At 43.2% G+C, this 22,394-nt stretch overlaps 2 protein-coding genes across 6 annotated transcripts; one reads left to right on the plus strand and one right to left on the minus strand.

Moving 5' to 3' along the window:
- Window positions 1-618: 618 nt before the first annotated feature.
- LOC109905825 (vascular endothelial zinc finger 1) lies at window positions 619-17,043 on the minus strand. 5 transcript variants are annotated; one of them, XM_031791041.1, is made up of 8 exons: window positions 16,922-17,043; window positions 14,359-14,418; window positions 8,679-9,472; window positions 6,489-6,558; window positions 6,095-6,260; window positions 4,742-4,786; window positions 4,242-4,310; window positions 619-4,045 (listed from the first exon to the last, which is right to left on the minus strand). In XM_031791041.1, exons 1-8 carry the CDS (start codon window positions 16,952-16,954, stop codon window positions 3,723-3,725), a joined length of 1,560 nt encoding a protein of 519 aa, XP_031646901.1. In that variant the 5' UTR covers window positions 16,955-17,043; the 3' UTR covers window positions 619-3,722. The 5 variants fall into 5 exon arrangements, with proteins under 5 accessions (XP_031646901.1, XP_031646902.1, XP_031646903.1 ...); XM_031791042.1 differs by lacking the exon at window positions 14,359-14,418; XM_031791043.1 differs by lacking the exon at window positions 4,242-4,310 and having other exon boundaries at window positions 16,922-17,032.
- Window positions 17,044-19,358: 2,315 nt separating this feature from the next.
- On the plus strand, window positions 19,359-20,722 carry LOC109904873 (gap junction delta-2 protein-like). Its single transcript, XM_020501990.2, has one exon. The coding sequence runs from the start codon at window positions 19,426-19,428 to the stop codon at window positions 20,533-20,535; it is 1,110 nt and encodes a 369-aa protein (XP_020357579.1). The 5' UTR covers window positions 19,359-19,425; the 3' UTR covers window positions 20,536-20,722.
- The last annotated feature ends 1,672 nt before the right edge of the window (window positions 20,723-22,394 follow it).

Genomic DNA, 22,394 nt, shown 5'->3' on the forward strand with positions numbered 1-22,394 from the left:
TTTCTTTTTGCTGAGTTTGTGGTTATATAAAACCAGACTCCCTTTCAGAGCGATCCATTTTCATGAATGCAGTGTACCTAAAACTGTCCGGTGAGTGTGTGTGTGTGAAGTCCTCACTCCGTCCTCTTCAGTCATGTTTATCCTTGCCTTCTAAATAACTTGGGAGCCGACTCCTCATGCACGGAACCAGATAACACGGACACTCATGGTAAGAACTAAAGTCAGGACAAAAAAAAGGCACCAACAGGTGTGACGATGTGAGAAAATAGAATATTGTGTACAGTTAAAAATGAAAACAGGCTGACACACCATTCAAGTTTCCAAGTTTAATTGATAAAAAATAAAATGTGTAAAGAAAAAAAATTGTTTTCATGCACAGCGCATGGTTTGGCACAATACACCTAAAAATCCTCTCAATACGCAAATAGTCACAGAGGCACTTATCAGTACACCATACTCCAATAGCATGCCAACTGTGAGCCAGGCAGTGTAGACACCTGAGGGGGAGGGGGAAAGAGAAATAGAGTTAGAGAGAAAGCGAGAGACCTTTCAGGAAGTGTTGGGGGAGCCAAATGTTAACTCTGTCCTCCCTGCAGACTCAGTATGGACAATCCACAATCATGTTTTAGAATTATTTTATTTAGACAACCCAAATAAAAGGCACATAAAAACATTGCGCATATGTTTACAATTATTCTTGACAGACATTTAAAAATGTAGGAATGTTACCTTTCTGCTAATCAGAAAGCCTAGTCTTTGTATATACAAAATTACCATTGTTAATGTTCTAATACAAAAAGATTTATAAAAAAAGGTTCTAGTTTTTTTCCCTTGCATGTGTCTATCATAACTAAACATGTCCTCTGAACTAAATGGTTTTGTACAAAGATATACATTCAGCAGCCTTCACAGGACTCCAAGATCTCCAAATTCAGAGAAAGATTTGAGATCAGACCAACTTCACTCTTCCAAAATCAAAGGTTAAGACCAAAACAAATCATTTAACAAAATAAATGTAGTGTCATTGCAAACAAATTAAAAGCATTTGGTTAAAAATAAACTGATGATGCATAAGAGTAATGGCCCTTTAAAAAAAACACAGACCATGTTCTCAAATATGTTAACAGAATGTTACTTACAAAACACTTTATTCAGTGTTCATCATACTTAAAAAAAAAACATCACAACATTTCAATTTGGTTGAGGGGGCTGTCTAGCTCTTAGCCATCTGAACAGTTAAGGCTTCCTTCACAAAACAAGTCCATCACCATAGACATGACATCTGCGAAAGCGCAGGCAGCGCCATTGAGGCCATCTCCATTTTGAAATAGTCAATATTCTATTACTTCCATGACTTGGCCAACAAACTGAAAGGGCGCATACTGTCACGAAGAATGTTGTTTGAACAGGTTTAAATCCAGGGTTGGCGATTTACTGCCAACTGCAGTTAAGGAATGTTTCCTCACAAGTTTAAATTGGCTGATCCCTCCTGATGACCTGGATGGAATTATGTGATGTGTTCCTTCCTTAACCCATTGGAAGTCCCACGTAGTTGACTACTTCAAAAAGTCCTCATTGGTGCTGCCCATGCTAAAATGGGCTTTTGGCCACTAGTGTCGTCTAAGTCTATGTCCATCACATCTAAAAGAGGAAGCAGAAGTGTGGAATAGTGTTGTTGCAAAGCAGGTCAGGCACACTAGTTACAGCTACTGCGGAAGGACAACACACATACTTCAAAACTATTTTTTTTGTAGTGTTTTCTTTCAGTAAAAAAAGTCACTAGCCTTCTATTGAGTTTTTAAAAAACTAAATCCAAACTTGGACGAGCTCAGACGTCCACATGCAACATCGATGGAAAGGGAATCCAAATGGCAACAAGACCACCCGCCATTCCATTCCAGCAATTCCCTTGGGGCACTGTGTTGGCATGCATACAATACTATCAAAGGCCTCAAACACCTTGCCGCCCCCAAGACTGACACAAGGAAGGCGAGGCCACAAGTCTCTGAAGAGGGACCACCAGTGTAACGTTTGAATGCACCGCCTGTTCCTACCAAACCCATACAGCCTGATTTTTGGGCAATGTGTCATGTCAGCTACACATGCTCTTTAAGAGTACCTGCCAATTGAGTGAGAGGCCTGTGTACTGAACATAGGCCTAGGCAGAGCCAGTAGGCACAGCAAGGAAGCAGCCCTGTGACCCTTGACCTATAACCTTTGATCCTTCTAGAACATGTAGTGGATACAGCCTCTAGTCTCTGCTTCCACTCTCTTTGAGGGCACCTCAGGCTCCAGATGGCAGTTTTGGTTCTACAGTAATATAACAAAAGGACCTCAGGAGACAGAAAAACCTTAAACTAACCTTGGAAGTAAACTTTGCAAAAGTAGTCCAATGGACGGCCATATCGACAACGATAAAGTACTTGCAGCTCTGACCTGTGTTGAAAGATATCTACTTTTTTCTTTCTTTTCTGACAGGCAAAGACAAAATAATTGTGTGTTTTAATATTTACAATGAAAGGGTAAAAGGTCAAGGTTGTGTGTTAAACTTGATTTGATCCTTTTACTCATCAAAAGAGTTGCCCACTCTCAGTAAGGTTCTTGAGTAGAAGTAAACACATAGGATCCTAAACTAGCAATCAAAAAGAGAGGGGGATAAAATGGCCCTATCAAAACCTCTCCCAACATAACTATATTCACAAAAATGTTAAAAGGTGAACTTTGGGACCACTTTTTCAGCATAGTGTCTACTGTGCCACTAGGTGGCTCTGGTAGCCTCTACATTAACAGGGCTCTCAGCCAACACTAAACCTTTTGATCCTTGATAATACTGCTGTTTTCAGGACATTAACTTGGGGATATGCTTTCAGTGCCAGACATTTCCTCCTTGTGTTCCTGTAACATTACCACTGTAATGTCCTCCGGCTACTTTGTGAATTCATATAACACACAACTACTTAACAAAAAAAACAAAAAAAATGATGTGTAGGTTTACAGTATCCAGCAGTGAGAAGTGACCATTTTCCAGAGATGTTCAGGACCTGGGAGGGATCACATTATGTAGTCAAAGGCATTGGCCTAAGATATAACTGTGGTGCCTTAAAAATTATCCAGAAAAATCACCCTCCTGCAAAATGGTAGCCTTTGTCCCTTTTGTTGTACTGAACTCCTTACAATTATTACAACTATTAAATACTGATTAGCAGGCTATAATAACAAAGGAAAACAAATATAAAAACAGTCTGCTCTGTAAGAGAGCATTTAAAAAGACATTAATACCAGCAATACATTTGTGTTACAGTTTCATTCCAATGCCAAATGTGCAGGTATGTTCTGACGCAAGAGGCGAGGCATAACCCGTTTGTTTACGTCAGGCTTCCACTTGGTGCATCATTCAAAAGCTCCATTTCTCCTTTTGAGACTTCACATGCCTTCCAGGACGGTCCTCCTACCGGCGGTTAAATGAAATAAAATGCACCAGCATCTACAGGGGCTGGCCAGTCCACCTCTCATCATGCTGCATTCACTGCTGCAGCAACTGCAGCCAGACAGACGGGTACAGCGTCCAGCTAGCCCCCCATACTACAACATCATCTATAGTACTCCTGGTAAGGAGGAAGGTCTGCTAAAGCAAGGGAGGAAGAGGTGGTGGTTTGGGGTAGAAGGAGAGAGATGGGAGGGGTTGATAAAGAGATGCTAACCAGGGGCCAGGGAAGGGGTTACTACCAGGGAGGGGAGGAAGGCAGGACCTGGGAGAGAAAAGGCATGCTATCCATGGGCCGCATGGCGATGTTAAGCGGCCCGGTTATATTCATGGGCATCCCAGAGGTGATGGCCACAGGGTGGGCTATATTCATGGGCCCGGTGATGGTCACCGGGTGCTGCAAGTTGATTGGAGAGGTGATGTTGACCGTGCTGGTGGTGATGTTCATCTGGGCAGCGATGGTCACCGGGTTGCTGGCGTTGCTGCGGTTCATCGCCGAGGTGATGGCGGCAGAGTTGGTGACAGGTGTCGCCGAGCCAGAGTTGTGCACGGTGTTGGAGTCTGAGGAAAGACAAGAGGGCGGGAAGGAGCGAAATAAAGACAGAATGAGCTGGATGATCGGTCGTTACAAACCATTTAGGATAACCCCAAGCTCCACAGGGTTAGAGGGGCTGTGGTTGGAGTCACTGCAGCAGTCACACACACTAAAATGATTAGACATGAAAAAACAAAAATGGTAGGATTCTTATGAACCTACCTTGAAAACGAGAGATGTCCATAAGGACTTGGAACGAGTTATTTAAGATCTCTCCTACCGTCAACTCACCTGAGGGGGCAATTCAAAAAGCAGGATCAATGTGCTAGCCAGCTAACTTTCAGCGAATATTCAGAAACACTTTATTTCATACTATAGTCAACTTGAAATGGTATGGTATAATTAACTCAATACCTTCAACAACCCATATTCCACTTAAACCTTCTGAGTTGTAATTTAAGGTTTATCAAAGTTATTTGGCTAGCTAACTTATTGATCCAGCTTAATGAAATAAAACCCTGATACCTGAATAACCATAACACACAAAAACACACAAGCATCTGCAACGACTTGGTTGGAAAACCACTACAGCTACACACGCTAGGCTAGAAAACAGATCTGTAGTGGAAAATGGGCCACTTCAATGCATAAGTAAGAATATACAGCTACAAATTTGGAGGGGTTGGGATCGGGATGGGTTTCAGCTTTAGTTACTAGATTACCTTTTCGTATCCCTGAGTGGTGGTTCCACTGCCAGTCACTTAGCCCTATTCAGAGATACAGACAGATAGGGGTTACATTTATTGACAGGACTGATTGGGACAGGGCATCATTTAGGCCTGGGTGGCAGCAGGGCATAGGGGTTTGCAGGTCATTGGGTTAGATACACGAACGGTCAATCAAATGGTCTTCTACCAAGTACTAAAATGTTTATAGCGTGTCGTAGCTGGTGGGAACAAAAATGTGATTTGTTGTATCATATGCATACCCATTGTATAAAATGACAAGGGTTTGCTGAACAATAGCCCTTGCTATTTTAGAGTGATCAATCCCATGAAAAATGCGTCAGAGCGATCTTATTCTTCCAAACTGGACCTTTGACAAACCAATGACAGAGCAGATGTCATGAACCTCAATTTCAAGAGCTGACAGAAACAAGATACCCACTGAGTTTGAAAACCGCACACACAGACCCATCAACACTTAATGAGAGGATATTAAATTATTTGTTTGGACGGATCGCATATCGCATTTGAATGACTTGTATTGCTGCACTAGTTTGCTGTGTGCGTCAAATGAATTGAACGTGCAAAGCCCTTTAAATTTAGACCGTCTCCTAAAAGATTTCTTGCTACAGGCTATCCATTTCTGTCAGCAGAGATACTTGTCAACACCACCACACATGTGCAAACAACAAACAAACCAGACTGGGCTGGCCTGAAGGTGAGCCCCAGCACACTGACATGATCATGATATCAATTCATGAATGAGTGGTAACGACACAGTCCTTGTCAGTTGTGGACTGTTGTACAGTACATTTGAATCTGTAAGTCAATTTGCTGTGGTACTGCTCTGAAGGAGATGAATGTCCATGAAAACAGCCAAGATAAATATGCCATTTTCCTAAACATTCTTTATCCTGACCCAAATATATATTGGAATCAAATACAGCCGGACATGAGTCACATCCCAAAAATCTGACGACAACTTCAGAAACCTGGGGTGTATTCATTACGGAAACCTTTTAAGAACCAAACAGATAAAAACAAGAGTTTCTATTGGACAAATTCAGGTAGGTCCCTCCACGTTTCATTACGCTTGCTTCCATTTAGGAAAAGTGTAGCTACAGAATCGGAATGATTACACCCCGCATGACAAACCTGACAAAGTGCTTTCCTATTGTGTATAGTACAGCACTGAACAACAAGGCCTGGGGTGCTTTCAGCATAAAGATGGAGACTGAATAAGTACCTAAATTATTTTTAAGAATACAAATACGATTTAATACCTAGGACTGGAGGACCCCAGGCTAGGTGTGGCTTAGGGGAGGGAGTGGTGGAGGCTGCCTGGCATACCTTTATTACAGGGATTGTTGAAGCTGGCCTGGCCGTGGGTCTTGAGGTGGCTGGTAATGTAGGCAGCACTCAGCATCTTGCCACAGATGTTGCAGGTCACCTTGCCCTCGTGTCGGATCATGTGGGAGCGCAGGCGGTCTTTGGTGGCGAAAGCAGAGGTGCAGGCCTGGGGAGGTATACAGGGACATTGAGGGGGATATTAGAAGACAATCTCAATCTGTCTGTGTACACAGTCTGCATCCTGAAGACTCAGGGGAGATTCAATATTGTATACTCATTTACAATTGGGAGATCGCATACTAATCATATCCTTAATCCAACAAATCAGGAGTGAATATGAGCGTGAACATAAACAGGGAAGGGGGCGTCCGGAGGAGGATGCCTGGCTCCTTACCGTTACTTGGCATTTGAAGGGTCTCTCTGATGAATGAACATGCTTCACATGACAGCTTAGATGGTCAGGCCTGCAGGGGGAGAGAGGACACAGAAGAGCACAGGCACTTTAAAACCTGGTATAGTAGCTACAATACAGGTAACAGCTTTATAACTCACTCCATACATTGACAGTAGCTGCACACACTACTACACCGTTGACACGTGATTAAATTAACAAATGGGCCAACAAAAGGTGGCAGGCAAATGACAAATTCTCTGAACCCACTGCCATTTCTTAATAATTAAATTATGTCAATTGTATTGAAGGCTATTTCTGCGGATGTTTTACGTAATGAATGTTCGTCTCATGGCGGCCCATATTTGACCCATGGGACACAAGCATTCCTTCTCCCAAAGTAATAATTGATGTTCTTGCAACAAAACCAGAGTTATTCAGTTGAGCCCCACCAAAAATAAATTACCAGAGAAGGATAGAATTTTGGCACTTCAAAATCTAGCTAGAACTCTATCCAACAACATGACAGAAAATCATACCTGTTCTACAATATACCCCCGAAGAAGACAATGATGTGGCAACCACAGCTGTCTCTTAGTTCTCCTCCTCTGCCCCAACTAAGCCGCACTAGTGAAATGTTGCTACTGGACAAACGCAGCCAGAGAATTCCCCTCCAACAAAAGAGGAGAGTGTGGCTTGAAAAAGTCTCGAAGGAGGCGGTTTCTCACTAGCAGGCTTTTTGTGATGGCTAGCAGGAGTCCAGTCCCATCTCCTCAGGAGTGCAGTGGAGCTGAAAAGCTCATATTTCCCCTCCAACACAACGCTCTTTCGTTTAAGACGGGAATAGCCTTTTTCAGGACTGCCAAATGTGAAAATGAACATGCACCTCTCGCCGCACAAGAGTAAGATGTTACTTCGCAAGTCATTAGATATGATACAATATCCTTCACTTCCCTAGTTGCTAATAATTTAGCTCAGAAACACCCCACCATGTTGACGGACAACTTAATGGATGTCTGAAGGGGTTGGGGTGAAGAGACATGTGCTCTCCAATATTGGAAATAGCAAAAAGGAGAGGTGCTAAATTGGTGATTAGAAATCAGACCCGTCAATGAGTCAGAACACTACCATTGGCCTTGGGAGCTGCAGGAGTGACACTGGAGACCCAGGACCATCTCTTCTGGTGCCGTCTGGCCCCTGCAGTAGTCTCCCTGTCCCGTGCTGACATCCCTGAGAGGGGGGACACGAGGGACTGCTATGACGCACGTAAAGCTCCAGATACTGTTTAAATGCACGCAGTGCCCCACCATGTATGTCATGAGCCAGTACTAGGGTCTAAACGGAAGCTGCGTGGGGCATCAGTAATAATGGCCAAGCTTCATAAAGCTACACACAAACAAGAAGTGGTCCAGAACAACAATTAAAGGACAAGGTCTCAGAGATACCATATAAATAGGGCTTCCGGTATGTGATTTTAGACATTGAAATTATACTACACTTATTGTTCTTTGCTTGGGGAATTTCATTCAAAGTGGAAATAGTACATAATGCACATAGCCAGAAGGTGTATTAAAGCATCATAGCGGAATTAACAATTGAGAGTGAGTACCCAGTCCAATTCAACTCAATTACATTCCAACACGTGGGGATTTCCAACATTACAAGTCATCACACCTTAAAATTATTTGGCTACTGACAACTGAATATCAATTAAGTGGAATGTTTTTACCCAACCAAGCCCACCATGTACTTGTATGCCATCATCCATATCATATTCGTCTAGGGCTGCATCTAACATAGTTAGACTTCAGCAGGTGCAGACCCACAAAACAATCTGCCCAATTGTAGCCCGTTATGCCTTTATTTTTTTACATAGTCGTATCCTGTACATAAATGTATCAGATTCTGAATAAAGACGACTTTTGGAAATTGTAATATTGCCCTCTTGCTTTTCAACCCCACAATAAGGAAATATATTAGAGGTGAAGAGGGGAATCACCTTCACAGTGCAGTGGTAATGGTAAGAAATGTGTGAAATTCCAACTAACCTCACACATAATAAATTCACTCTCAGAATGCATTGACAATTACAACATCATGTGCTCTGGACAATAACATTATGGAGTTTATACTCAACATTTTGTAAGTGGACAAGAAAAGGGAAACTTGAGTAAGTTGAACTGTGCCACGCACCTGGAGAAGCCCTTCCCACAGACAGAGCAGATGTAAGGTTTGTGAACACCCCCGTCGTGTGAGCGCACGTGGTAGGTCATGCGGTCCTTCCTCTTGAAGCGCTGCTGGCAAATGGGGCACTCGAAGGGCTTCTCGTCTGAGTGGGACAGCTTGTGACGATTCAGGTGGTAGACGTCACGGAAGGCCTTGCCACACATCTCACAGCCGTGGTTCTTCTTCACTGGCTTGGCAGGCTTCTTGGGCTGGCTCTGCTGCTGATGCTGCTGCTGCTGCTGATGTTGATGCTGCTGGGGCACCATGGTGGGAGACATGATGCTGGAGCCCGTGGAGGCCGAGGTGGTTGCTGTGGTGAGGATGCCAGCGATGGTGGATATGTAAGAGGGCTGGCCGCCGCTGTTCTCGCGCTGTGGCACTGTGGAGATCATGGGCACCATGGTGGGTGCCGTCTGTGTCTTCTTGGGACGGGACACCATCTTGACGCCAGTGTGGCAGGACTCGTGCCGTCGGAGATGGTAACTGTCCCGGAAGGCTTTGTTGCAGTAGCCGCAGATGAACGGTGTTTTGGACTTGGGCTCTTTCTTCACCACTGCAACGGGACCACCGCCACCTCCTCCCCCCGTCCCGCTGGCTACGTTGTCCTTGAGGAGCTCAGCGACACTGACCGGGGGCTTCTGATCCAGGAGGATGGGCATCACAGGCTTCTGGTCCACAGGCTCTGGTCCTCCTGACTGGAGGAGAGGCAGCAAGCTGTTCTGGGCCACCTGGTGCTGGTGATGCAGGGCTTCATTGGCCTGCTGGAAGGACAACACAAAGACAGCCATGCAGAAGCACATCAGTACACAGTCTAGACAGTCCCACACCCTCAAAGCTACTACAGAGGGGGGGGGGGAAGAGAAGGAGAGACACCTGTTTCTGACTGCTCGAGAGCTGAAACGGACTGCCTTGTCAGCAGAACTACCACTGTTTCCAAGATGTGCTTACAATTGTAATTAGTGATGGGGATGAAAGTAAATACAGAAAGTAACAGGACTTCCCATTTCTCCAAAAGGACTGAGCAGAGTATGACAACTTCATCCCCTTTTCTTCTTTGAAGAGTCCATTTGAATGTCAGTTTCTATTTCCAGATTCAGTTGCCGAATTCCATGAACTAAGCTATACTATCTAAGGGTAGCCTTGTGGGTGACGTTGAAGCTCAAAAAGATGTTGTTCAATTTATACCATTATTGTAAGTCTTCCCCAGTGCCATTCAGCCAGCCCAGTTACTACAACCCCAACCCTGTCAGCATGAATGCAGCATTCGAAAAGGAAGGACAGGCTTTAACAGAAAGTGGGTGGGGTTACATCCTGCCTGATTGGCCCTGTCCGGGGGGTATCGTCTAACAGGGCCACAGTGTCTCCAGACCCCTTCTGTCTCAGCCTCCTTTATTTTATTGCCTTTTCTCCCCAATTTGTGGTATCCAATTGGTAGCAACTCCCGTATAGACTCAGGAGAGGTGAAGGTCGAGAGCCGTGCGTCCTCCGAAACACAGCCCAACCAAGCCGCACTGCTTCTTGACACAATGCCCGCTTAACCCAAAAGCCAGACACACCAATGTGTCGGAGGAAACACCGTACACCTGGCGACCGTGTCAGTGTGCATGTGCCTGGCCCGCCACAGGAGTCGCTAGAGCGCGATGGGACAAGAACATCCCTGCAGGCCAAACCCTCCCTTAACCCGGACGGCGCTGGGCTAATTGTGTGCCGCCCCATGGGTCTCCCGGTCATGGCCGGCTGCGACAGAGCCTGGAATCGAACCTGGATCTCTAGTGGCACAGCTACTCACTGCGATGCAGTGCCTTAGGCCACTGTGCCACTCGGCAGGCCCAGCCTCCAGTATTTATGATGCAATAGTCTGTTTCGGGGGGGCTAGGGTCTGTCTGTTATAGGAGAAATACTCCACATGTCTTATCCTGTGTGAATTTAAGTATGCTCCCTCTAATTCGCTCTAGGACCTTGCCTCAGGAGTACCCGGTCTTCCTTGCTGTCCCCAGTCCACCTGGTCACACTGCTGCGCCAGTTTTACCCGCTACCTTTTCCCGGACATGCTGTCTAACTCTGAATGCAGGGCTATGAAAAGCAAACTGGCATTAACTCCCGAGGTGCTGACTTGTTGAACCCTCTACAACCACTGATGATGATGATTATTATTATTATTATTAGACCTTGCTGGTCATCTATGAATGTTTGAACATATTGAAGAACAATCTGGCCTTATATGGCCATGTACACTTATAAACTCCACAGCCATACAAGGACTGGCCACCCCTCAGAGCCTGGTTCCTATCTAGGTTTCTTCCTAGGGAGTCTTCACTAGTCACCGTGCTTCTACATCTGCATTGCTTGCCGTTTGGAGTTTCAGATGTTTTGTGACATCTGCTGATGTAAAAAGGGCTTTATAAATACATTTGATTGATTAAAACAGAGTAACAACCATTAATTTCTCAGAAATAGAAAGGGAGTCATTTCCAGCCCAGGCATCTGAGCACCTCAGAAAAAACAAGAGTGCAGCCTTGATGAATGTGGCAAGAGACAAGGGGACGAGGGTCAGGAGACAAGGGTTATTAGGGGAGAGAAGGGTTAAGAGGCAGCTGTTGCAGGTTCCATATAAACTATAAAGAACAAAAAGATAAAAAAGCAACAATTTCAACGATTTTACTGAGTTACAGTTCATATAAAGGGAATCAGTCAATTGAAATAAATTCATTAGGCTTTAATCTATGGATTTCACGACTGGGCAGGGGCACTACCATAGGTGGGCCTGGATGAGTTGTAATCGTTTCAGACGATCCCGCAGGTGAAGAGGCCGGATGTGGAGGTGCTGGGCTGGCGTGGTAACATGTGGTCTGCGGTTGTGAGGCCGGTTGGACATACTGCCAAATTTTCTAAAACAATGTTGGAGGCGGTTTATGGTGGAGAAATTAACATTCAAATATCTGGCTACAGCTCTGGTGTACAGTCCTGCAGTCAGCATGCCAATTGCACACTCCCTCAACTTGAGACATCTGTTGCATTAATGTGATAAAACTGCACATTTTACTGTGGCCTTTTATTGTCCCCAGCACAAGGTGCACGTGTGTAATGATCATGCCGTTTAATCCTTCTTGATATGTCACACCTTTCAGGAGTTTCGATTATCTTGGCAAAGAAAAAATACTAACAGCGATGAAAACAATTGTGCACAAAATTTAAGAGAAATTTGTTTTTTTGTGCATATGGAACATTTCTGGGATCTTTCATTTCAGCTCATGAAACATGGGACCAACACTTTACATGTTGTGTTTATAGTTTTGTTCAGTATAATAAAGAAACAGAAACTGCGATTTGAGCACAGAGGGTGAAGTAAAGTCAGTTGTGTCATGCCAGAACATGAACAATATACAGTACACATACAATGAATCAACATGTTAATTTCACTTTGTAGACTTAAGTCTCTTGACCTTTCCCACAAACTCTTCAGTTTCTTGAACTATGACTAAATATGGCATTGTACACCCAAAGTATTCAAGTTCCGCAATTCGAGATCTGCTCAAATGAGTCCTTCAGAGATGAACACACAGAGCTCCCTGCCACTCAATCTAAATCTGTTGCATGTAAGGTGATCTCCTGTGGTGATTGAGCCGATTAGTTCTCTCCACTGGCAGAACATCTAGCATGGGACAACCTGTATGTTAGTCAACAATACCTAACCCCAACACAACTGAATATGATGCAAGACTGAGGAGCCGGACTTGGCACCACAAGAAACCTTTGGAAACTCACAAAACTACATTATATAGACAAAAATGGTGCCCTCGGTAAACAAATATTGTCCAGAATGGTTGCTTTGACCAATTGGTCAAAGTTCAGGTAGTTTCTCATCTACATCAACATTTCCTCCCATGTCTGCCTCCTGAACACGGTATCCATCTGCAATGATGAGCAACTGGTCCCTTCACTATTCAGTGTCGTTTTGAATGGTGGTAACAGAACCTATCAATGCTAATTGTTTGAAATGCAACTTCTGTCGTGTCTCAGTACAAGTTGTAATAGCCGCTTACACATCTGCTATAAATATCCCTTTTGGAGCAATTTCACACCACTTTCAAGTGGCTCTGTGGGCGCAGGCTGGTTGAGGCGTCATACTCTCAAACTACACCCCCCCCCCCCGAATCACATTCATCACACAGGCTCATATAACCTACTACAACCAGTCATTAAAACCTAACATTTTAAATATTTCCTTTAAACACACTAAATTTGTAAATTATTCCATTATGACCTAATAAATCATACAAAATGCTGCTGATTGTCTATTGTTTTGCAGTGGTTGAAAAATATATGTGTAGCAGTGTAACAAAAACTGATAAGGTAGCAAAAAAATGACCCAACACTGGTAGCTAATAGAGCAGTGTACAGAGGACAGCTGCAGCTGCTGGCATTGTCCAATTGGTCACGGCAGGCCCCAAAGAATGGGTGGGGGGGCAGGGGGTTTATGAATATTTTTGGTTGGTGTGTGAATAGAGTTTCACATTGTAACCAGCAACCTTACAACGGGCCGACCAAAGACACCCCGATTGAGACGATCTTGTTATTTTCCGTAATCACCATAGGGCAAGGTTAAAGAGCTGACCCCTGGGCTTTCAGGTTCAGCCAAGCATCCCAATACGGTCAGCCAGGCAGGCAGGGGATGGTTGTCTGGGCTGGGGGAGTCTGAAAAAAATCCCAAATTGTGTTCCTTTTTCTTTATGCTCTTTTGTGGAGCCGTAGAAGACACAAATCCGAGCAGTGATGCACTTACGGCCCTCAGGGGGGCCTTTGTAACACCAGTCCTGCCTGATTTGGGGATTCTGTTCAGCTGGCGGACGCTGCAGACTGCTTAGTGAGTTACCATAGGAAGCAGTGCTTTGGGGAATGGGAGAAAAACATGGTTCAGTCACAGGGTGTTATGTCCCTTTTTGTCCTCTGTCCACACTTTAGTTGGATCCAGACTGGAATTCTTACCACCATTAGCATTTCTTCTAGCTGTGTGTGTGTGAGTGAGAGAGACAGCAAAGTGCTCAGACCAAGACACACAGACGCATAGGGAGCTGCAGCCCGCTGTGCCTTCACGCTGCTCTGATGATTTTGATACAAATTCGCTCTGAAGGCTGAGGTCATTCCCAGATAAATAGTGTTGAAATGGAGTGGGGCGTGGAAAATAACAAAACTACAACAAATAAAAATCAGCCTGTTCTGTTGTTCTGCCTCCACATCCCTGCCTGACTGACTGGGCTTTACAATGGAGGAGAATCTCAATTACCACAATGTTACTCTGTTTAGATATCAGACAACGAGGCCCCAAGGCAGCAGCTTGCCATTTGCTCAGACAAGTGCCCAAATTATTTTATGATCCCAAAAACAACAGTAATAGTTCAAATATATTGGTATTGCTTTTGTTCTCACAAAACTTGATAAACACACTCAATGTCTGGCACTAACCTGCATGAGGGAAGCAACAAGATCCGAGTGTTAACCCTGAAACCAGGACTAAGATCCTGACTTCACACTATGCTCTATCTATGTTTCGAGGGCTGGGTGGGGGTCATGTCATGTGCAGAAAACCTGTGAAAAAGGAAGTTGGGGAATTTACAGGGACATTTTACTGTGGAGAACATTAACTTACTCTGATCCCTGTGTAGTAGTCCCTACGTGGATTCCCTGGAACCATGGGACCTACAGAAGACTAATACAAAAGAAAAGGAAAATACTGGGCTTGTTAATAAAATGTTAACATTAACAGTAAAACAAAACCCTATTACGTATCGTCTTAAAGGAATCATAAAAATGTAGGTTTGTCCTAAAAATCGGGAGAAAAGAAATGACTCATTTTCATCTGATTCAGGATTACGAGAATACTATTGAGAGCTGCATAGCTTGACACCCCCCCACGCACGCACGCATAACCTCTGATGCCTACAGAACAATAACAAGTGACGCACAGCCTCATTAGACGCTTCATCAAATCGAGCAAATCAAACGGAGCCTCCAAATAACAACTACTTAGTTTTCATTTTCCTCCACTGCTCCATCACACCAGCTTCAGGTATTTGTGCCTTGTTAGACACAAAATAAAACCATTATCATGGGTCCCTGGCTCGCGGCAATTAACTGGCAACAGCTGCAACTCTCAAGAGCTGAGGGAACAGAACTAAATAGGCCTACCACTATGGCTGCAATATGATTATGTGGAGTAGGTAGGGGGGACTTGGTTTGAAAATGTAAATTTTCAACACTGGTGTTCACATTTGACCTGGGATGGGGAGTAGAACACTACATAGTAAGCCATTTGAGAGGATGTGTGAAGCTTAAGGGTCAAGTGTCCAATTCATTTAATAATTTAACCGACACTGCATTTTGTTATGCATCTTAGGTTGTCACATAGGACAGTAAAAAAGGTACATGTCCACTAGGAGAAATAGCCTGTTCCCCTTATGCTAATGACACATTCAAGGAAAACAGAAAAGGGTCTTAAATTATGACTGATGTGCTTTCCCATACCCAGACAGAGGATGTTTCAAATATCTACACTAGTGTAGATACTCTGGATTCTCAAATGCAATCCCTCAGGTGTGATGGAAAGACCTCTATTTTTAAGCTCTAGCAGACACGTGACTGCTGGTGGATGAATTCTCAATGGTTACATAATGTCTACAATCTATGAATGTAGTGTACCTGCCAAGTTGACGGCTTTCGCGTTTACTACCTTAAGTATTTTTTTAAATGTATATATATTTTTGACTGCTGCCTTATTTACCTAGTTCAGGGTTTCCCAAACTCGGTCCTCAGGACCCCAAGGGGTGCACGTTTTGGTTTTTGCCCTAACACGACACAGTTGATTCAAATAATCATCAAGCTTTGATCATTTGAATCATCTGAGTAGAATTAGAGCAAAAACCAAGATGAGGACAGAGTTTGGGAAACACTGGGCACATGAATAATGTTTACATACCGTTTTACCCACTTCATATGCATATAGTGTATTCTAGTCAAGGCTCATCCTATACAACTACTGCTGTACACCTTTTCTATTCATATACTGTCCATACACAGACCATCATATATTCTATTCCAGACTCTGACATTTCTCTTCCTGATATTCCTTAATTGCATTATTTTTGTGTTTATTGTTAGGTATTACTGCACTGTTGGAGATAGAAACAAGCATTTCACTGCACCTGGGATAACATCTGCAAGTGACCAATTAAGTTGTTGGACGTTTTACATCGTTACAAGCACACATCAGTAAATACTAAATACTCCTGAATAACCGTGATCATGTGCTTACTTATTAAAAGGGTAAAAAGAAGAAGTTTGGATTTCAATATTTCCAAATACAATGGCAATTGATGACCATCCCTAGATTTGCAATTTACATCGTACTAAAGTCAAACAACCAAGGACGTGAATATCCTCTGCAAGCTGCCAAATAGAAATCTCAGACATAGGGCAGCGGGGTTTCAAATGATCAGTAGTGCAAGAATTAGCTAGCAGCTTACTGCATAGTCTGAATTCTTTCTCCAACCCGCGGTTACATATTTTGGGACGAGGAAAACGGGGGAAAGTTAAGAATCAGAAGTGAGGCGTCCCTCCTCTCCATCCTCGTGCCCAGAATGTAAAGGAATGCGATTTGTAACGGTAGACATTTATTCAAAATGCATCAAAACTAGTAAACAAAAACCACTGATTGCGAAAATGTATTCGTTGGTTAGCATGGCTCGCCGCTTGAGTGAAGGTGGGGATTGTTCTCGTTCTTTACGAGGCTAGCTTACAGCGGGCTAGCTTTCTAACTAACCAACGCGCGGCCATGGTCACTTTGCTTGCTTTTTATATTTAGCTAAATGGGGGCCAATCCGATGTATAAACATGCACTGGCGGACTTGAACAAACATCTGTCGAAACATACATTTTCCACAAAAAAAATGGGGGAGACCGACCAGATTTCCCCCCTCTCGAGCGTCATCCATACTTCACAGCTGGAAGTCTAGGCTTGATGTCGCGAGCTAGCTCGCTAACGTTAGCTCGTTTAGCGGATTGGGCTAGCCAATATTAGCTAGCTAGCTACCGTTGTTTTGCTTGAATAACTATTAGAAATCAACGTTTAAATTCCCTAGGGGCAACGATGCATTAGGTATGTAGTAACATTTAGATGTAGTTAATCCAATTTACCACTCATACGTGACACTTACCTGGAATAAAAATGTACTCCAGCTCGGTTCCATTGCAACACTTAAAATCTGCAGGAAACCTAGAAGGAATCTATAACAAAGCAGCTAAACATGGCAGCTCCTACAACTTCCTGTAACGCTCCGGGCTGAACCATTTCCAGTTTACTTTTATGGGACGTTAGAGATTTTTCAGAAATCAAGATATTGTAAATAGCCTTGTATTAACATAGTATTCATATAAAACATGTTTCTAATATATATGTATTACTATATATATATGTATTACAAAATTACTGAATGGCATATGATGTGGCGTGTCAAACAGTAAAATATGTACTATATGGAACGTGGCCCCCCATTTGTCGAGCTTAACTAGTCCATTAGAGCGCCTTCAAGAGATAACATAAAATTAAATCATTTTCAGTATGCCATCGTCAAAGATGGTTACTGATTGTGCCCATATATATCATTACATTATGCTTCAACACTAGGTAAAAAGCAATATGTTGTTTCTATACAGTTTAGCTACTATTTGTCAACCCCTTCAAATAACATTTTAAGAAATCCTTTCAAGATTTGCTGGGATTGGAAAATATTTACATCAACACACAATTGCATAACACAATTAGGATACAACATATGCATAACATGCATTTATATATTTATATATATTTACAGATTTTTTAAAAATGTGCTCAGGACCTACCATTTGTCCATTATCTGATGGGGGCACAGCGGTCTAAGGCACTGCACCTCAGTGCTAGAGGCGTCACTACAGACCCTGGTTCGATCATGGGCTGTATCACAAACAGCTGTGATTGGGCGTCCCATAGGGCTGCACACAATTGGCCCAGCGTCGTCCTGGGTAGATTGTCATTGTAAATAAGAATTTGTTCTTAACTGACTTGCCTAGTTAAATGAAGGTTAAATTATAAAAATTATCAATGGGTCTACAGCTCTAGGCATGACAATCCTTAGTACTTCGTTAGCAATTTCTGTCTTTGACAGATTGATGTTTTCAGAAAGCCAGATGCTTCCTCAATATTTGAATTTAGATTAACTCGATCAATAATTAAGTTAATGATCATATTTGGCCCACTGGCACTGGCTGCCCTGTAGTTTACATATGACACACACGGACCACACCAAATCCAGCCTTTCAGCCCAACAACACAAAATAACAATTGAATTCCAGCCCTCACAAACTGCAGGGTAATGGTCCTGATGTCCTCTGTCCCAGAGCACCAGTGTATGGACCACACCATGATGAAGCAGAGACACGGATGCTGCGGAGGATACTGAGGCTTGGTCTTTACATTTGATCCCATGATAGACATTCAAGTGGATGGATAGACTCTAAACATACTTATTTTAATGGAGATACAACCTGTTCTGTGTGTTTCAGCTGTGGACTTGGATTGGATTGTTATTGAAGTTAGCTGCTTATAGGGACTTCAGTATACAATTTGAAGGGATACCACAGTCCTGTTTAGTTCAGACAGTTCCTGGAAGACAATTTTAGTGAACTGTATGTATTGTGAGATTTGTATCTCTGTTTTAGGTCAGGCCTATAAGTGGATGGGGCACAGCACTAAGGCTAGTGGCCTAGAGAAAGACAAATGCTGTCGTCATAACTGGTGACTATAAGCCTAAAACTGCTGGATGATTCCTCTACTTTGTCATCACATTTCATTCAAAGATTGAGCATAGTCTGGAAAAGTGAGAAATATTAAATCTTCCATTTCTCTAAATTGTATTTTTGAAACAGGCTTAGAGCAGAAGCTTTGCATAAATTGGCATTGTTTTCCTTTTCCAGTTTTTTCCCTGCTGTTATTGTTTGACTATTCCCGGCTGTTCAGAAAAGGTGCCTCCCATTGTATTTTAAATCTTTGTTAAACTGTACATTGGCTGCCTTTGTATCCCCACAGTACAATGAGAGTTTCAGATAGAGTGGCTGAATATGTCTGAATATGCCTATTCTCCCATACGAGGCTCAACACCGTTCAAATCGTCCATTAAACAGCACTCATATTCATTATAGCCAATGCGGACTGCATGGCAAAGCATTTTTTACAGATTTGCATTGGAAAGAGACTAACTATCCAGGGGTGAGTGGATTTCTATCTGTTTTGTTCGGATTGTTCTTCTCTGTTTGCATTTTCAATTGTTATGATAAAGGGAAAAATGGGAAACAGTATTTTCTGCTGTTACAATTTGCAATGTATTCCCCTCATTGATATGTGCATACTCTATACGTCTCGTGTATCAACAGCTGTCTGAGAAGTTATGAGATAATGAGTGACATTTTTGGAACATTTATTTATTCAACAGAATAAAAAGGTTTTCTGTATTGTGAGTTGCAATACAACCATCTTAGATCAGATGAGAAGCCATTTGCTCTCACTGTTTGCAAAACATTAGAAAATGTTCCTTTACATAGAATTAACATTGGTGTCTAAATGATTCCTACTGTACTGTTTTAGGTAGTAGTGGACTGAGAGGTTGTGATCCCCCCAGGTTAAACCATGGGAGACTGGTCCATTCTCGGACGCTTCCTGTCCGAGGTGCAGAACCACTCCACAGTGATCGGCAAGATCTGGCTGACCATGCTGCTGATCTTCCGCATCCTGCTGGTGACCCTGGTGGGGGACACGGTGTACAGCGATGAGCAGTCCAAGTTCACCTGCAACACCCTGCAGCCCGGCTGCAACACCGTCTGCTATGACACCTTCGCCCCCATCTCACACCTGCGCTTCTGGGTCTTCCAGATCGTCTTGGTCTCCACGCCGTCCATCTTCTACATCGTTTACGTCCTGCACAAGATCGCCAAGGATAAGACGCCGGAGGTCCAGAGGGGGCAGGTGATGGCTGAGCGGACCTCCAAGAAGGTGTTTGGGCAGCTGGTGAGGAAAGGGCTGGAGAACACGGAGACTGGTATGTCCACCTACTGCCCTGGATACAGAGAGGAGTGGAGTGGTCAGGAAGGGGAGGGGGTGGAGCAGAGCCTGCTAGAGGAGGACTGTGGAGAGGTAGGGGAGGACCCAACTGAGCTGTCCAGCCAGGTGCTGCTCATCTACATCCTGCACGTGCTGCTGCGCTCCGTCATGGAGATCACCTTCCTGGTGGGGCAGTACTACCTGTTTGGCTTCAAGGTGCCCCAACTGTACCGCTGCGAGACATACCCCTGCCCCACCCGCACAGACTGCTTTGTGTCACGAGCCACTGAGAAGACTATCTTTCTCAACTTCATGTTCAGCATTAGCGTGGGCTGCTTTGTGCTCAACATCGCAGAGCTGCACTACCTGGGCTGGGTCTACATCTTCCGCGTACTGTGCTCCGCTTGCTCCACCTGCTTCCAGCCCGAGAGCCACCCTGTGGGGCTGTACGACCACCACAACCCTCTGCTGCTGCAGCTCAAACACTCTCTGAGAGGCAGGCTGGTCCTGCAGACTCCCACGCCCATGGCCCAGGAGAAGGCTGGGGGCCACCTGCTCACTCACGTCCCAGCCATCTCCTTTGAGACCGACTCTACTGTGGAGTGCACCTCCAAGAGGACTCCGGAAGAGAGGGACCGGGTGAAGGTTAAACTGGCCAACATGGCCTTGATGGGAAGGATCAAAAAGTCTTGGCTGTGAAATGCCCATTATGTGTGATTATCGAATTGATCATTTTCCACTTTTGAAACAACAATGGGAAAGACAGGGTTTATAGCAAAGGTTGCTCAGATTGGGCTTTTGGAAAAATTGGGAGAATGAAAGTGCACTCCTGATTCAGAGAGAAAGATCCAGCTTAATCATCCATACCATTGTTTAAATTACAATTTAAAAAACATTCAAACTGTTCCTGAGTTTCGAAAGACAGAGAAAGGAAAACATCCTTATCTTCAGGCTGTTCACACCTGTTCACACAAGTCCTACTGTCCACAATCTCAGGGTTCTTCAATACAAACACACCTGTTTCAGAAAACCTGATCACTTTCACATTCGAACAATGTTTGTAGGATACTTTTCAATAACTCAATAAATGTAAGTGTTGACACCATACATAGCTGGTAACTTGAGCTCGACAGAGTACTTGAGCTTGGCAGAGTAGTTTTGACCTGTGTCCAGATGCAGTCATTTATGTTGTCTAAAGGCAATTTGTCTCTTATAACAATATTATTTTTCTGAATAATCTAATTTAATTGACTGGTAGGTAGTCACTAACTATTTGTAGCATGTGTTCCTCTGTTTATTGATATTTGCATGGTGTGTATGTGTTAAGATGTTAAGTAATTAATGTTGAAATTATCCAAAGGGTTTTTAACTGAAATGTTAAATGTTGGTGTCTCGATCTCAGACATTTGCGCTCATATTTGTAAATAGTATTTCAAAAATGGCAGAATCAAACAGTATTGGAATAGTGACTTGTATTTTGCATCTAGAAGTGTAAGAATTTTAGAAGAATAATATTTCATCAGTCAAATGTTGCACTGTTTAATAAGACAGGGTAAAGAAAACCTCAATTTTAATGAGTTTAGTTGTGAGTTTGAAATTTCACCACAAGAGGTCACTATAATACTATAAGTTATCAAACAGGGTTGTGCTGAAAATCAAATGAACCACAGCCAAATTAATTATTTGCAACTAAGAGTAAGATTAAAAAAGACTTATATAACTTACTTCCTTGATAACATACATTCTAAAATGTAAATATATGTGATTTCTGAGTATGTAGTGCAAGGCCCAAAGCAGACGTTTTATATCAATATCAAATCATTCCTGGGTAACAATTAAGTACCTTACTGTAATAGATTACGATGAAAATGTAGAAAAATGTGTTTTTTGCAACAACAAAAAATTCTCAAGCAAGAATTTTGCTAAGACTGTCTGGTAGTGGTCAGTGTGTAGGGGAAATTAAAACTAACTGTTATTGGCACTCTCTTTGTCGTTGGTCTATAAACCAATTTACACATGGTGATGTCGCCATGGAAAGCCAAAACTCTCGCCCATGCAAACCTGCTGATCAGAAGGTGCTGTATAGATGTGGGAAACTCTCTTTTCATGGCACTTCAATATCGAAGTGAATTTTTCATAGCAGGTTAGGAAACTGAGGTTAAGGTTAGGAAAAGGGTTAGGGTTAGTGAAAATGCTCTCCAAAACATCTACGAAAATTACTTTGCATTGAAGTGCTGTAAAAAGAAAATGTCCCTGCTCAGGTGTTGCATGCATCAACCAATGGTTGTGTGCCAAGTCATCCATTGTGTCATCGACTGACAGATTGCTATAACATATGATGTGGTTAGCTGACACACAAAATACCCATCCGGGCAGTGTAAGATCTGGCAAGTGTCAGCAAGGCCTGGGCAGAGGAACATGCTCCGTATTTTCAACCAGAATTATCAGGAAGCAACCCCGATCACATTTTTGTAAAACACATTTACAATGTTAGTTTCATCAGCTGTTGTACAATATGAAATACAATTATTTTGACTTCACAGGGCCTTTAAATGTAG

The sequence above is a fragment of the Oncorhynchus kisutch genome, linkage group LG15 (genome assembly GCF_002021735.2).
Source record: "Oncorhynchus kisutch isolate 150728-3 linkage group LG15, Okis_V2, whole genome shotgun sequence".
NCBI classification, from domain to species: domain Eukaryota; kingdom Metazoa; phylum Chordata; class Actinopteri; order Salmoniformes; family Salmonidae; genus Oncorhynchus; species Oncorhynchus kisutch.